Genomic DNA, 17916 nt, shown 5'->3' on the forward strand with positions numbered 1-17916 from the left:
TTTGATTTGAATGTTCCGTACGTTTAGATACAGATTCTTTAGTTTTGTCTTTTTATTATTTTTGTCACGTTTAGCCTTATCTGTTGATTTGCTCTTCAATTTGTATTCTGTCCCTCCCTGTCATGATCTGTTTATCATTTCCTTTATTAGTCCCTATCTCTCTTGCCCTGTCTCCAGCTATTTGGTTCACCACATATTCTCAGATTTGATCTTTGCCCCATTATTATATTTGAAACCCTGTCTCACTGAGCTAAATCGCTGGCTTTTAAAGCAGACCAAGCAGGCCAGCAGCACGGTTCGATTCCCGTACCAGCCTCCCCGGACAGGCGCCGGAATGTGGCGACTAGGGGCTTTTCACAGTAACTTCATTGAAGCCTACTCGTGACAATAAGCGATTTTCATTTCATTTTATTTTCATACTTTCCTTGTTATGCAGCTCACTAGAACAACAACTCCTGCACACAATGAAAATGCACAAGTTCTCAGTTGAGTTGCATTGATGAATGTAGCTGAGGTAGGTGTATGCTCAAGCTCAATGGCAGATGCTCCTAGAAGATAGGGGCTGAAGTCCATTGCTTGGCCAAAGTTGAACAAGCGTTAATCTATATTTAACTGTGATAAACTTGAGCTGGGAGTCTGATGCAGGTGCTAAGTTTGCTGAACTGTATAATGTCTCAACACTGTGTCTTGAAACTGTAAAAATTCAGCCCATCAGACTGAACTTCCTGAGTCTGGCCTCCCCTCTTCAAGATCTTGATCAGTCATACTTCTCAGTTTATGTTCTGGGAACAGGGGTTGGTAGTGAAACTAATGTTAAACTCTGGATTGAGCTGGATCCCATGACCAGTCCTCCGGGTCAAGGTTCCTCCTAATATTGTACTGACAATGCCCTTGAGTCTAATCTCAGGCAAGTGAGGATAAAACAGGCCCATCCTAAACCAATTTTCAGCCAATTAAGTACTTTTGAAGTGTCATCACTGTTGTAGTGGAGGAAATAGTTTGTGTACAACAAGTTTCCACAAATCTACAATTATTGACCAGACCATCTAAATTTTAGAGGTTGGCTGAGAGAAACAAATACTGTCTCGGGTGCCACGGAGTACTCATCTCCAAAATAGTGCCACAGGATCTTTTGGTTCTGCCTGAGGGGGCAGGCGGCGCTTCGGTTTAACATCCAGACCGTATGATGGCACCTCTGACAATAGCAGCACTCGCCCACTTGGCCTGGATTTTGTGTTCAAGTCCTGAACCTTCTGACTCATGTCCAATTGTTACCCACTGAGCCATGGGTATAGAGCAGCATTTGAGTATGCTTCCTCCAGATCACAATCCCGCGATACCTGCTCAAAACGGCATCAGTGCAGATGTCGGGCAAGGAGAGGGTCAAGTTCAGTTGTGATTTCCCCCCCCCCCACATACTTGTTGGATTAGCTCGTAAATGGTTTGTGTTCAAATAAAACCACAGATGATCCATTTGGATGAGCTAGTCAAGGGCTGTCGCTGTTTAGAGCTGTGCCTTAAGAGAACAAACTGGGGGTGAGATTCCATCATGTCCTCTTCTATTCACATGGCTGTTGTTGACCCCAGTTGCACCGTAATTGCCTTTTTTCAGTCGCAGCTTGTACCTAACACTCTGCCTTGCCGTTTCTCTGCAGCTAATGTTCACAAGGAGAAGAATCACGTGATGTATGAAGGCAAACACATACACTTCTCAGAGGTCGATAACAAGCCACTGTGCTCCTACAGTCCCAAGCTCTGCAAACAGCGCCGACTCAACGGCTACGCATTCTGCATCCGCCACGTTCTGGAGGACAAAACTGCCCCTTTCAAGCAATGTGAATTTGTAGCCAAGTACAACAGCCAGCGGTGCACGAACCCTATCCCGAAATCTGAAGACCGAAGGCAAGTCGACCTTTTATAAACTGTGTAAAAGCAGGAAAGGTGGGAGAGTGTCATTTTAACCATACACACCCATCTGAAAACTGATGAGATTGAATGTAATGTTGCTTTTACACACATGTGATTTTACCAGTCAACGGTAATATTGGACAGGGTGTAAATCTGATGTCCTGCACGATGAGTTAACTAACGTATCTCCAGTTTCTCAGATCACATTGAATCAATGCAATAAAATGATTTCTAAAAAGGCTCGAGTGGATGGAATCTCGCTAGTTACATGCTAGTGTGCGTAATTATTTTATTGGTAGCAAAGAGCTACTGCTCTTTTCGGCCGCATTTGGAGTATTGCGTACAGTTCTGGTCGCCTCATTATAGGAAGGACGTGGAAGCTTTGGAACGGGTACAGAGGAGATTTACCAGGATGTTGCCTGGTATGGAGGGAAAATCTTATGAGGAAAGGCTGATGGACTTGAGGTTGTTTTTGTTAGAGAGAAGAAGGTTAAGAGGTGACTTAATAGAGGCATACAAAATGATCAGAGGGTTAGATAGGGTGGACAGTGAGTGCCTTCTCCCGCGGATGGAGGTGGCTAGCACGAGGGGACATAGCCTTAAATTGAGGGGTAATAGATATAGGACAGACGTCAGAGGTAGGTTTTTTACGCAAAGAGTGGTGAGGCCGTGGAATGCCCTACCTGCAACAGTAGTGAACTCGCTAACATTGAGGGCATTTAAAAGTTTATTGGATAAGCATATGGATGATAATGGCATAGTGTAGGTTAGTTGGCCTTTAGTTTTTGACTTCCCATGTCGGTGCAACATCGTGGGCCGAAGGGCCTGTACTGCGCTGTATCGTTCTATGTTCTATGTTCTATGCTGTGTGAACCGTGTGTCATCAAATTGTTTGGATTGTTGCCTATTGCAACAATGTTTGTGAGCTTGTGAAAAAGGGATTGCGTTGAGAATGAAGAAACCGAGAAAGACCTCTAATTGAGTTTGTGTTTATTATAAAGCTGAACCTTGCCCGTTTCTACTTAAATGGAATTCTAAATTCTATGGGATTAATGGTCTCCTGAATGGGGAAAAAAAGTGAGCTTACTTTTCACAAAAGCCTGCTTCGAACAGTTGGCTAATCATTGTGTTATTGTTAGAATCATAGGTAATTGAAGAAGCTCTGAGCGTTGACCAGGGTACCACATACTTTGTTTGTATCTGCTCTTCACTCCACTGCCTGCTAACATGGTTGCCCCCTTGCTGTTCCCTTGTTTTACAAGGATACACATTTTATCTTAAAATAATTTATTTGGTTGCACCAACACATGACTTCTTCGCTCTTGTTTCTTAATCTGAGGTCGGAGTTATTTTGTCATATTTATTTTCTCTCTCTCACATCTTGGTGACCTAAATTGTTGAAGTATCCACATTGTTATTTGCACTGTTGCCCCACATCTTCTTTTCAACTGTTCCACTGGGCCATTGTGTTGTGCAGCTCAGAGTGTCAGTGCCATTTGTTGCTGAAAGAATTTGGGAAAACTCAACGAGTATGTACATGCACCTTTCTCCCTGCTTACTACCCCACCAAATGGTAAAGCATGTCGATGCGGACTGGCTTGAGGACAGTTTTTTCCCTTTTGTGTTTCCCTGCTGCCTTTCCAAGAGCTTGCATTGTCCATTTGGTTTTCATATTGCACAACACGTTTATTATATGTCTAATTCATCCTAGCTTTTTTCCACCACCAGTGGTTGCTCCATATCCAGCAGTACCTCATCATTGCACGGTGGTTTGCAGATCTTTTTGAATGGTGGACTCCGCTACCGAAATTGGTGCATACTCCATCCTAACCCTGAAAAGCCAGCACCAGCCACTTGAGCGAAAGTTAATATTGCAGAATTATATTTAGCTCATTCAGGTCCAGCAACAGAAATAACATGTGAATAAGTCAACAGTAGCGAAAGAAAAAATCTTTACAAACACAAATCTTGGCTGGACATTTTTCTTTCTGCAGCAATGAAGAGCTGAGGGGGTGGTCAAGGTCAAGGTCTTCAAAGTGATGATCTAGGGAAGGTGTTTCCATTTATTAGTGGGCCCAAAACCTGGGGATATATATGTAACTATATATAGAAGACAGTCACTCATCAATCCAATAGGGGATTCTAGAGAAATATCTTTACCTGCAGAGTGGTTCAAATGTGAAAATCATTGCCTCATGGAATAGTTGGGACAAATGGTGCAGATGAATCTAAGGGTGGGTTTAAGATAAACCCATGAAGAGAGAAAGGAGTAGAAGGTTATGTGATGGGGTTAGATAAGTTATGGTGCGAGGAGAGTTAGGTGATCTTTAGCAAAGGCACAGACTTGCTGGGTTAAGTGCCTATTTCATACAAGTTCTGTGTAATTCGTGATACACAACTCAAAGCTCTAGCCACAATCTCCAAGTTGGGAGGAGACATTTAATTGGAACTGCTGTAATCTTTTTCATGGTAGAAATGGAGTAGCTGTCCATCTGGAGTTTGCACATTCTCCCTAGTGTCTGCGTGGATCTGACCCCCACACCCAAAAATATGTGCAGGGTATTGTGGAATGGCCACACTAAGTGCCCCTTAATTAGAAAAAAAAAATTGGTTACTCTACATTAGAAAACAAAAAAAAGAAGTGGATGTAGCAGAAAATGTCTCCACGTCCACCATGTCATGTTTCTGAATCTTGGATGAGAGCAATGGCAGTGCTGGGATATTTATGCCAAGTTAGATCATGGTCCTGGCACCCAGTGCCCTAAGAATATGGAGCTCACCTGGAGCAAGGTCTTGTACTTTGTGTTGTAGTGATTGTTCCCTTACTGTGCTGATTCTTTCTTTCTTCCTTCTCTGACAGATACTGCAACAGTCACCTGCAAGTCCTCGGTTTGGTGCCCAAAAAGGAGCGGAAGAAAAAGAATGAGCAGCTAGAGGACGTGCGCTCCAGACTGCACCCTGATGCTACCATGGCAGTCAGCCTGGCAGTGCCCTCACTGGCCTTGAAGGCTGCAAATGGTTTGAACGGGCCAACACGATCCCCACAGAGGCCACGGTTGACTCTCCAATACTTGGAGCATGAGCTCGACGACCCGTTTGCTTTCCTGATGATGATGACTGCATCCTGAGGAAAGGGGACTGTCAAACGGAAGCTTCAGACCAACTCGTTGCAGCAAGCGACTGCTGCGAGAGCCCGAGACTTCAGACTGCAAACAGAGCACTTTATCCCCCATATCACACCATTACGGCCGCTGTTCCCTGGCACTCCCCCTCTCTCTAGCCCCCCCCGACCCGTCGGACTGTCGCAGGGCCTGCTATGCAATCCACCCCCATCCCCGACTCCCAGCTTGCCGCAAGCGGCGGCTCACTGTATTGCTACAACAACGCCAGCCTCTCACTCGCCAAATGGAAAGACCCACCGGTCTGCTTCGCCGCCGCAGCAAACGCCACCACCACCGCCACCTCCACAGCCGACCCAACCCTCGCCTGACGTGACAGTAAAGGACTCCCTCCGGCCCGATGTGGTTGTCCTCAAAGCTTCAAGCTCCACGCCGGCCTGCAAGCAGCACTTGGCCTGTGTAAGCAGGCTGCAGAGACTAGCAAAGCTCTGCGCTGAGAAACAACTGTTGCACCGGGATCTCTTCCCACATTTAGGTAGGTGTGCGCGCGGAATGCAGTCCTTTATCACATACTGCTCCTCAGGGCAGCCAAGTAACTCCCTGGGTAGCCAGGTTGATGCAGTGAAAACAAACAGCAATTAATTAAAATAAATATTATGCACCAAAACAATATGGGCCTCCCAGAGATGGCCCATAAAAGTTTCCAAGACTGATACCAGAACTGAGGTTATAACTAGCAAGAAAGATTAAACCAACGAGGGCTCTTTTCTCCATTGTTGAGAATTCTGAGGGATGACCTGATGGAGATCTTGATGATTATGAGACGGTTTAGTGGGTACACCTACAGCAAATGTTTCCACTGGTTGGGCAGTCCGAAACTAGGTGCCATAAATACAAGTTATTGGCTAAGAAGGAATTCTGGGAGGAACTTCTTTGCTGCTCGCGAATGGTGCAAATATGGTACTTGCTGCCTTATGCAGTGGTTGAAGTGAATGGAATAGATGGTAAAGGGGGAAACTACATATGTACATGAGGGAGAAAGGAATAGAAGGGCATATGGATAGATTAACTGAAGAAGGATATGTGGAGCATAAACACTCGGAAAGACTTGTTGGGTCGAATGATTTTATTTTGTGCTGTATATTCTTGTAAATTCAGATTGTTCTTTTCATCCCCAAAGTTGCCGCCCTCTGTTTTGCACCTTTTCTCCTCCACCTTCCCTGAAGGAGTTAACTTGGGTCTGGTTCCTTAAGCCCAGTCTTTGTAAAAATGGTAAGAAGTCTTACAACACCAGGTTAAAGTCCAACAGGTTTGTTTCAAACACGAGCTTTCGGAGCACGGCTCCTTCTTCAGGTGAATTCACCTGAAGAAGGAGCCGTGCTCCGAAAGCTCGTGTTTGAAACAAACCTGTTGGACTTTAACCTGGTGTTGTAAGACTTCTTACTGTGCTCACCCCAGTCCAACGCCGGCATCTCCACATCTTTGTAAAAATGGTGCTAGCTTCAAGTTTAATCCTTGATGCTGAGTGCCAGGCAGCTTTTTGAAAAAATCCTTCATGGAATGTGGGTGTTGCTGCCTCAGCCAGCATTTATCACCCATCCCAAATTGCCGTCGAGGCGGTGGAGGTAAGCTGCTGGGTTGATTTTCTGCAGTCTGCCGAGGACCCAGGTTTGATCCCGGCTCCGGGCCACTGTCCGAGTTGAGTTTGCACATTCTCCCCGTGTCAGTGTGGGTCTCATCCCCACAACCCAAAGACGTGCAGGGTAGGTGGATTGGCCATGCTAAATTGCACCTTAATTGGGAAAAAAAGAATTGGGCATTCTAAATTTCTTTTAAAAAAAGATCTTCTGCAGTCCATGTGGTGTAGGTACTCCTATAATGCTGTGAGGAAGGGGAGTTTGGCTCAGAGATTGTGAAGGAACGGCCATATAGTTCCAAGTCAGGATGACAGCACAAATGGATAGCGCTGTGGCTTCACAGTGCCAGGGTCAAAGGTTCGATTCCCCGCTGGGTCACTATCTGTGCGAAGTCTGCATGTTCTCCCCGTGTCTATGTGGGTTTCCTCCGGGTGCTCCGGTTTCCTCCCACAGCCCAAAGACGTGCAGGTTAGGTGGATTGGCCATGATAAATTGCCCTTAGTGACCAAAAAGGTTAGGAGGGGTTATTGGGTTACAGGGATAGGGTGGAATTAGGCGTTAGTGGGCCTCTCTCCAGTGGGTCGGTGCAGACTCGATGGGCTCCTGCACTGTATGTTTTATGTTCTATGGTGTTTGTCTTGGAGGTGAACTTGCAGGTGGTAGTGTTTCCATGCATTTGCTGTCCTTGTTCTTCAAGGTGATAGAGGTCACTGATTTGGAAGGTGCTGTTGAAGGAGCGTTGGTGATTTGGTGTAGTGCATCTTGTGGATGATGCACATTGATGGTACACAGCATGACCGCCATGAAATTGGGGGACATCTGAGGGAAGCTTGTGTTTTTTCCACATCCATATGGGTGCACTGACCGCAAAGATCACTGGAAAGTAATACTAGCTGGCAGCCTGACTGCTTTGATGTTGTAAAGTCGCAATTAGAGGAGATGGCGGTAGAGAGAAGGCAAGGTGGAATGAAATCGGGGACAAGTGAAGATGCCAGTGGTGGAGCAAGGGCAATTGATATGTGTGATTTGCTTTTGATTTGAATTTCCTTCACTTTTTTTCCTGTCCTCGCCCATTTTACTCCGTGTCATAATTTACTTTGTCTTGATCAGACAGAGACACAATCCTCTTCCTGTGTTTATACACAGTTTGTATTGAGCTGCAACAAGACTGTTAGTGTGACACCCAGTATGCATTCTGGTAGTCACCATAGTGAGTCAGTATTGCCTGAGAGTGGTATGGCCAGATGGTCACTGAAACACACTTTTTTCTAAATGTATGATAGCTTCATTGTGTTTGGTTCTGAGATTGTACTGGCTTTTGTTTGCCCCTGAGAGCTTAGAGTAAATATTTTACACAGAACAGGTTGTTGGAGGGCGGCACATTGGTTAGCACTGCTGCCCCATGGCGCCAAGGACCTGGGTTTGATCCTGGACCAGGGCCACTGTCCATGTGGACTTGCACATTCTACCCTTGTCTGTGTGGGTCTCACCCCTACAACCCAAAAAGATGTGCAGGTGACCATGCTAAATTGCCCCTTAATTGGAAAACAAAGAATTGGGTACTCAAATTTTTATTCAAAAAACGGATTGTTGGGAGTGTGTAATGTTTTGCAACCAGGGAATGGTTGAAACTGAAACCATTACATAGTTTAAGGGGAAAGCTTTATATAAACATTGGAAGTAAAGGAAGGGTACGGAATAATTCCTGTGTCAAAGAGCTAGCAGAGGTAGAAGGGGCCGTGTGGTCTCTTGTGTTAAACCTATGCGTTTCTAACCTTGTCATGTGTGGGTAGAACATGCTCTCTGTGTCAAATGTCATGTGGATTTTTTTACAAACACACGACTATCTCTTGGCTGGTTATGGAACCAAATTGTTTTGCGAAGTGGCTGTCACATTTCACATATTACAACAGTGATGAGACATCAAAAGAAAAGTACGTCATTGGCTGTGAAGTGACTTGGGACATCCGAAGGTTGTGCATGGTGCTGTTCTGCAAGCCTTTGTCTCCTTTATTTTTATTTAATTTAGTCGGGCAGGTGTAGAAAGAGCTGACACTGTTTCCAGAAGGAATAAGAGATGGACATTCCAGAGGAGGTTTGGTTAGTATTGCAACCTTCACTCGTACACTTGAGGGTGGCAGTCATTGGTGTTGATTTGTGTTTTTTTGGAAAATCCAAAAGCATGTCAAGTGTGAGCTCCTTTCATAGAATGAAGCTTTGCCTTGAAGAACTGTGGACAATGAACTGCACGTGAATAAACTCATCCAGTTAATGTTCATCGTGCCCAATGGTACTCGACCAGTGTTAGCCTTTCACCACCAGTTTTGTGGAACAAATTCAGTGAGCAGTCACTTCATGGTTGGCAGTGAAGTGAATGCCAAGTCACTTGTTGGGACTTGGCACTGGTTCGGGCAGTGGTTTGGGCAAAGGCAATGCGATTGAAGTTTACATTCTCTGTTCTGCTTTTCTGGGTAGGGTGAAAGTGAAGGAAGAATTCACTGCCTGAAAGGGTAGTGGACGCAGATTCAATTGCAGCTTCAAAAAGAATATTGGCTATACAATTAAAAAGAAGCTAGTTGCAGAGGTATGGGGAAAGATTATGGAGTGGGCTTCACTGATGATCTTTGAAAGAGCTGGCATAGCTTGAATGGGCAAATGGCCCTCTGTGAAATATTCTAAGATACTGCTGAGTTAATTAAATACAGAAAACAAGATTTCATAAAAGTTGATGCCCATCATCCTTTATAAGAAAAGGATGATCACAGAATGCTGAGACCTCCTTAATATGCGGGGTCTTTAGGAAGCAACGTGATACTCTGACCTGGCGATAAAATGCTGTTGAACATTATTCTCAGCCACTAGTGTGATTGAGGTCAGCAACTGGGAGACTCTTATTCTCCATGTTAATCTCACAGACGTGACACAAAACCAAAGGCCAGCATTGATCCTTCAGTTAAGTGCAAAGCGCCTCAAGCTGATAGTTGAAATAAAATGGGGTACATCTCCCTGGCCTCCTGGCCAATAATGCTTCCACAATCAACATCACATCACTTCACTTAAAAGGAAAACATGGCCCAGTCATGATAGTGTTGCTGTTTGTAAAACCTTGCTGTGCGCAAATTGGCTGCTGTGCTTCCTACACTAGAGTAGCGAAAGCATTTCAAAAGTATTTCACTCGCTATAAAGCACTGAGATGCCCTGAGATTGAAAATGGCACCATATAAATGCAAGTTCTTCCTTCTCGTAACTGGCTGCAGTGATTTTGCAATTTGTGTTTCAGGCCCCACTTGAATTCAAGCTATGGCAACAATATACTGGTTGCTGTCACAGAAACTTGGTTAACGCTTTAACTCTGGGAGGTAGAAGAGTAGTTGAAATGAAAATGAAATTAAATGAAAATCGCTTATTGTCACAAGTAGGCTTCAAATGAAGTTACTGTGAAAAGCCCCTAGTCGCCTGTTCGGGGAGGCTGGTACGGGAATTGAACCGTGCTGCTGGCCTGCCTTGGTCTGCTTTAAAAGCCAGCTATTTAGTCCAGTGTACTATCCCAGCCCCATCTAGTTGGCAATAGGCAGGTGCCCACATCAGGAAAATGTCAAAACTATTTTCCAGTCTCCGTGTCATTTATAAGAGGCTAACTTTTTAAGGTATGCTCAGACTAACTTTTTAAGATGCAGAGGTTAATTTAAAATGAAATGGGAATGCTTGGTGTCACTTGTTGATGGGGACAGTAATTTTCATGGTCAGCATGTAATGGGGACAGTAACGCTAGGGGGTCAGTTATGTTTAGGGAACAGTAACTCTAGGGGTCAAGTGTGAAGGGCGACAGTAACTTTCAAAAAATATTATTTTTGTTCAGGACATTTTCATTTTATAAAAAGAAAACCGTTTTCTATCCAACATTATACATTTCTCATTATACAACACCCCATTCACCATAACACATCATATTCCCTAATGTATAACAAACAACATAAGTAGCACCCACCCACTGACGCTTACCAACTCTAAAATGGAGATGAACAGCCTCCACGTCGAGTAAACCCCTCCTCCCGACCCCTAATGGCAAATTTATCTTCTCCAAATGTAAAAATTCCGTTAGGTCACTCACCCAACCCGTCGTCCTTGTGACCTTCGGAGCCAGCCACCCTAAAAAGATCCTGTTCCGAGCTTCTGGAGGCAAAGGTCAATGCGTCAGTTCCCTCTCCCTTCCTGCACTCCCAGATCTTCGAAACCTCAAATATCGACAACCATTCGAGGCCACCTTCAATAAACAATAAGCAGTAACGAATACAATGCCAATCCCATATCAACAGCAGCCCGCATGTTAAATAAACAAATAACAAAAAGGAATCGGGAAATCGCCCATAATCACCATTAACACATACAGTTCACCCTTCCCCCTAATGTTTGATGTTATCCAATTCTTGAAAGTGCATACGAGTAACGCCCATGAATTGTAGAATCCCTCCATCCTTCCCTTCAGTTCAAACTTAACCTTCTCAAGAGTTAAGAATTCCAACAGTTCCCCCCCGCCATGCCAGGGCACGGGGTGGAGCGGTTGCCTCCATTCCAAGCAGGATGCCTCTTCGGGCGATCAACGAGGTGAGGCTCACATCTGCATCTGCACCTGTTCCAACCCCTCGGCCGGTCCGACACCCCGAATATGGCTCCTGAGTGCCCGGGTCCAGGTTCATGTGTACCTCTTTAGAGATTACCTTAAAAACCTCCTTCCAGTAATCCAGCTTTGGACAGGACCAAAACATATGAACGTGATTCCCCCCACAAACGTTCACACACATCTTCTACCCCCTCAAAGAACCGGCCTCATTCTTGCCCTTGTGAGGTGTGCTCTACATCCCACTTTCAGCTGTATCAGCCCCAACCTCGCGCACAAGGTTGGAGGCGTTCACTCTCCGGAGCACCCGCACCAGAACCCCTCATACCCTCCTCCCAACTCTTTCTCCCACTTTCCTTTGATCACTTCCAGTAGTGCCTTCTCCTCTTCCAAAATAGCTCCGTAAACCGCCCACACTCCCCCCTTCTCCAGTCCCCCTGTTGTCAGCACCTCCTCCAGCAATGTGAAGTCCGGCACCACCGGAAAGCTCTGCATCTCCTTCCTGGCAAAATTTCGAACCTGCATGTATCTAAATATTTCCCCCTGCTCCAGCCCACACTTTGCTCCCAGTTCCTTCAATCCTGCAAACCGACTCCCAAGAAAAAACCTTTTAGTGTCTTAATCCCCTTCTCCTCCCATTTCCGAAAATTTCTGACCCACTTCTCTGGCTCAAATCTGTGGTTCCCCCGAATCGGTATTTCCCATGACCCTGCCCCAACCCGAAGGGTCCCCAAAATTCTCAATGAAGCTCTTCTGACCGGACTCCCTGATATTTCCCGGGGCCATCGGGAGCGGTGCTGTTGCTAGCGCCTTCAATTCCGACCCCCTACACAAGCTCTTCTCCATTCTGACCCACTGGGAATCAACCCCTCTGACTCAGCTCCGCACCTCCACATTCGCCGTCGAGTAATAATACATCAGGTCGGAAGACCCAAACCCGCTGCCTGCCTTCCCCTCTGTAGTAGCACCTTTCTAACTCTGGCCACCTTCCCACCCCATATGAATGAAGAAATCCTTCCTCAATTTAAAAAAAAATGAAAAAATGCCTTTCGCAGGAAAATCGGCAGGCATTGGAAAATAAACAGGAATCATGGCAACACGTTCATTTTAACTGCCTGTACCCGACCCACCAGTGACAGAGGGAGACCATCCCACCGTGCCAGATCAGCTTTCACCCTCCCTACCAAACTAGAAATGTTGTATCTACGGAGCTCCCCCTAATCCCGAGCCTCCTGTACCCATGTATCTAAAGTGAGTCCCTGACCTACGGAATGGCAGCACACACACACACACACACACACACACACACCCACCCCCCCCCCCCCCCCCCCCGCGCACTATTCCTTCCCATACCCACCGAACTTTTTAATGCGATGGCCAACAGCTCAGTCGCGAGTGCAAGCAGCAGGGTGGACAGAGGACATCGTGCCTAGTCCCACGTCAGAGAGAAAAGTATCTGGAGCTGATGTTATTTGTGTGGACACTTGCCCGTGGCTCTTGTACAGTAGCTTTACGTTGACCAATCCCAAACCGCTCCAGAACTGCCATCAAGAACTCCCATTCTACCCGGTCAAACGCTTTCTCAGTGTCCGCTGCCACAACCACCTCTGTTTCCTTCCCCTCCGTCGGTGCCATAACCACGTTCAATACCCTCCTGACGTTCGGAAAGAGGTGCCTCCCTCTCCCAAACCCTGTCTGATCTTCACCTATCACCTTCGGGAGGCATTGCTCCAGCCTACCTGCCAGTACCTTTGCCAATACCTTTGCTTCTACGCTTAAAAGTGATATGGGCCTATACGACCCACGCTACGTCGGATCCTTACCTTTAAGCAACAGGAAAATCGATGCCTGCCCCAAAGTTTATGCTAACACCCCCTTCCTTATTGCCTCCTCAAATATCCCCACCATCAGGGTGGGATATTAAGGATAAGAGTAGTTTATCCGTACATTTTTAATAATATTTCACCGCAATCCCATCTGGCCCTGCCACCTTCCCCGACTGCATCCTCCCAGTCGCATCTTTTATCTCCTGCTCCACTATTGCTCTTTCTAATGCAGTCCTGTCCCCCTCCCCTAACCTCGGGTACTCCAGCCCATCTAGAAATTCCTGCATATCCCGGTCTCCCCCAAGTGGCTCTGATCTATACAACCTCTCATAGATTTCCTCAAAGACCTTGTTAATCTGAGCCGGAGCCACCACCAACTTCCCTGCCCTGTCCTGCACCTGAACAATTTCCCTTGCCGCCGCCTCCCTCCAAAGCTGACCTGCTAACATACTTCTCTCTCTAATTGTAAACTGCACCCCTTGCTCACCTCAATTGGCATACTGCCTTCCTGGTCAAAGCTTAGCTGCAGTTCCTTCCTCTTTTCCAACTTCATTGGGTCCCCATCTTCTGCATCACTCATATCTACCTCCAGCATCTCCTCTATTACCCTCTGCAGCTCCAGCCTCTCCTCTTTGTCCGCCCTAGCCTTAATTGAGCTCACCTCTCCCTCACCACCGCCTTTGGAGCCTCCCTAACAACTGATTTGATTTTGATTTGATTTGATTTGATTTGATTTATTGCCTTCGATACCTCACCCATACGGTTGAAACTCACATATTCCTCAATTACTTTTTCAATTTTATCACAGAACCCTCAGTCCCACATCTAATTTCCACCGCGGTCTCTGTACTATCCCCTTCTCGAGTATCCTCCCCCGCCCCCGGACGGGATTCAACTTTGTTTTTAAGGAGCAATTTAGCGTGGCCAACCCTGCATATATTTGGGTTGTGTGGGTGAGACCCACGCAGACACGGGGATTTAATGCAAACTCCACACCGACAGTGACCCGGGACTGGGATTGAACCCGGGTCCTCGGAGGTATGAAGCAACAGTGCTAACCACTGCCGCCCGGGCACCATACAACATTTGCAACAGTGCCTGGGAATACTGCATGCGACGGAGTGTGGGTCGTATAGGCCCACATCACTTTTAAGCGTAGAAGCAAAGGTATTGGCGAAGGTACTGGCAGGTAGGCTGGAGCAAAGCCTCCCGAAGGTGATAGGTGAAGATCAGACAGGGTTTGGGAGAGGGAGGCACCTCTTTCCGAACGTCAGGAGGGTATTGAACGTGGTTATGGCACCGACGGAGGGGAAGGAAACAGTGCCACCAGTATTCCCAGGTACCGAAAACTCGACTTGATCAAATAAAACAGCAACTTCACCAGTCCTTGTACCTGGAAACATACCGGGAACGCCTCACTTTTGCCCACATTTAGTTTATACCCCAAAAAGAGCCAAATGTAGTCAAAATCTCCATAATCTTATTCCTACTGGAGCTTGGGTCCGTCACATACAACAAGTTGTCCGCATGTAGGGACATTCTGTGTTCCACAACCTCTCTTTTTATTCTCTCCCCCCCCCCCCCCCCCAACCCCACTCCATCGATACCCTAAGTGCCATCGCCAACAGTTCAATTGTCAATGCAAACAGCAAAGGCAAGTGGACATCCCTGCCTTCTCCCCGTATAATCAAAAATACCCAAACTTGTTCGTGCGAGCCCAAGCCTGTACAACAACCAAATCCAGCTGATGAACCCCAGTCCAAAACCAAAGCTCCCAGTACCTCAAAGGTACTCTCACTTAACCCGGTCAAACGCCTTCTCCGCGTCCATAGATAATATCACCTCTGTTTCCTGGCCTGTCAGAGGCGTCATCACCACATTCAATATTGGATGACAATTGTCACCCCTTCACGAAGCCTGTCTGGTCCTCCACTATCACCCCCGATACACAATCCTCCAGACATGTTGCCAACACCTTGGCAAACAAGTTTGCATCCGCATTTAACAATGATATCGGTCGGCAAGAACCTCACTCCTCTGGATCCTTATCATTTTTCAAATTGAGCGAAATCTATGCTTGTGCCAACGTGGGCAGGAGTTTCCACTGGCTAACAAATCATTGAACATTTCCTCCAGATGAGGCCCTAACCACCACCCCCCCCCCAAACCCGGTACGGACCCGGATAGAAGGCCTCAAACACCATTCACTGTACCTGGGTTATAGATCTCTTTGCCCCTGGAGTCCTTTACCTGCCTGAACTCCCTCTTAACCGCCAGCCATTTCAACTGGTGTGCGAACAGCCTACTGGCCTTGTCCACACATTCATAAAATACCCACTCGTATCTAGCGCAACTGACCAACCGCCTTCCCTGTCGACAACTGTTGAAACTCCACTTGGAGCTTCTTCCTCTTCTTTAAGGTATTGTAAGGTATTGGGGTACCCAATTAAGGTATTGGGCCTCACTGTAGCATGGTGGTTAGCATCAATGCTTCACAGCTCCAGGGTCCCAGGTTCGATTCCCGGCTGGGTCACTGTCTGTGTGGAGTCTGCACGTCCTCCCCGTGTGTGCGTGGGTTTCCTCCGGGTGCTCCGGTTTCCTCCCACAGTCCAAAGATGTGCGGGTTAGGTGGATTGGCCATGCTAAATTGCCCGTAGTGTAAGGTTAATGGGGGGATTGTTGGGTTACGGGTATACGGGTTACGTGGGTTTAAGTAGGGTGATCATTGCTCGGCACAACATCGAGGGCCGAAGGGCCTGTTCTGTGCTGTACTGTTCTATTTCTATTTCTAACTCCTCCTCTGGGGTGGCTGAATACTGCCGGTCCACTACCAAAATGAACTCCACCAACCTGTGTCTTTCCTTTCTCTCCACCATCTCCCTATGTACCTTGATTGAGATTAGCTCCCCCCTAATTACCTCCTTCAATGCCTCCCAAAACATGGACGGAGAGACCTTACTTTTATTAAACTCGACACGCGTGCCTATTGCCGCCCCAATCCTCTCTCTTGGCCCCTTATCCGCCGAAAGTGCCATGTTGAAGCAGCATGGCGATCTCCGAGTGCCCAACGTCTCCACGTACAAATCCATTAAATGCGACACGAGATCCGACATAACAATTGCTGAATGTTCCGATTCCATCACCCCAGGAAACAATACCTTATCAATAACCAAAAAGTTGAAATCGGAGTATACATGGTCTACATGCGGAAATGAAGAAAATTCCTTCGCCCTCAGATGCCTAAACCTCCATGGATTCACACACCCCATCCACTCCATGAACCCCAGCAATTCCTTTGCCGTCCCCAACACCTTCAGGGAGTTGGGGCACGACTGATCCATCCTGGGATCAAACGCACAATTAAAATTCCCTCCTATAATCAACCAATGTGTATCCAAATCCAGAACCCTCGTCAACACTGTAATACATTCCATATCATCCCAGGTAAGGGCATACACATTCATTCACCACAGGAGCTCCCTCCAGCCTTCCAATCTTCATTGGACATCTTCCCCCAGATCCCCTACTATATTACTCGCCGAAAGAGCCACCCTTTTGGCTTTTTAGAAAATCTTTTATTAAGGCATTTATAATTTTAACATTTCAAATTCAGAGACCCAACACACACAAAAATCCCACAAAAACATTCCCAAGCCCCCGCCCCAAAGCATAAACCCTAATTACCCATACATTGGTTTTCCTACCCTTATTCCACACTTCTTCCATGCCTCCCCTTCTCCCACCCCCCCTGCTGACGGTCAATTTTCCTTGAAGAAGTCGATGAACGGCTACCACCTCCGAGCGAACCCCTGTAGTGAACCCCTTAAGGCAAACTTAATTTTCTCTAGCCTAAGAAACCCTGCCATGTCACTGACCCAAACCCCTGACTTTGGAGGCTCTGAGTCCCTCCATCCCAACAGAATCTGTCTCCGGGCCACCAGGGAGGCAAAGGCCAAAACATTGGCCTATTTCCCCCAAAGCCACCCATTTGTTGATGAGCACAGCAGTCCCCCTTGTCTTCATATCCCAACTCAAATGGAACTCTTTTTCACCCACCCTCTGTCCCCATTAACACACTAACCCCTAGAGTTACTCTATCCATTAACACACAGACACCGAGGTACTCCTCCATTAACACACTTAACAAGAGTTGCTGTACCCATTTACACACTGACCCACAAAATTACTGTCCCCATTAGCTGACTGACCCCTAGAGTTACAGCCTCCATTAACACATTGACTCCTGGTTTTAGTCTCCATTAACAAACTGACCCTGCGAGTTACTGTCCCCATTAACATATTGACCTCTAGAGTTACAGTCTCCATTAACCCCCTCCCCCAACCCGAGGCGTCATGGTGGCTCAGTGGTTAGCACTGCTGCCTCATGGCACTCCGAACCCGGAATCGATCCTGGCCCCGGGTCACTGTCTGTGTGGAGTTTGCACATTCTCCCCGTGTCTGCATGGGTTTTGCCCCCACAACCCAAAGAAATGCAGGTCAGGTGGATTGGCCATGTTAAATTACACCTTAATTGAAAAGAAATTATTGGGTACCCTCAATTTATAAGAAAAAACAGACTTACCCCTACAGTTACAGTCTCCATTAACAGTTTGACCATTACAGTTACAGCCTCCATTAATACACTGATTCCTTATGTTAGTCTTCATTAACACACTGACCCACTAGAGTTACTGTCCCCATTAACAAACGGGCCCCTAATGCTACAGTCTCCATTAACAGACTGATGCCTGGAGATACTGTCACCATTAACAGACTGACCCCTGGAGTTACTGTCTCCCTTAACGCAC

At 46.6% G+C, this 17916-nt stretch overlaps 1 protein-coding gene across 1 annotated transcript in view; it reads left to right on the forward strand.

The window, feature by feature from the left end:
• Window positions 1–17916, forward strand: part of ino80db (INO80 complex subunit Db) — a 126410-nt gene that overhangs the window by 22538 nt on the left and 85956 nt on the right. Inside the window, 4 exon segments of the mRNA XM_038787283.1 lie at window positions 1656–1902; window positions 4769–5004; window positions 5007–5038; window positions 5040–5562. Coding sequence (XP_038643211.1) covers window positions 1656–1902; window positions 4769–5004; window positions 5007–5038; window positions 5040–5562 — 1038 coding nt within the window.

This window comes from Scyliorhinus canicula, chromosome 2 (assembly GCF_902713615.1).
Source record: "Scyliorhinus canicula chromosome 2, sScyCan1.1, whole genome shotgun sequence".
Lineage (NCBI taxonomy): Eukaryota > Metazoa > Chordata > Chondrichthyes > Carcharhiniformes > Scyliorhinidae > Scyliorhinus > Scyliorhinus canicula.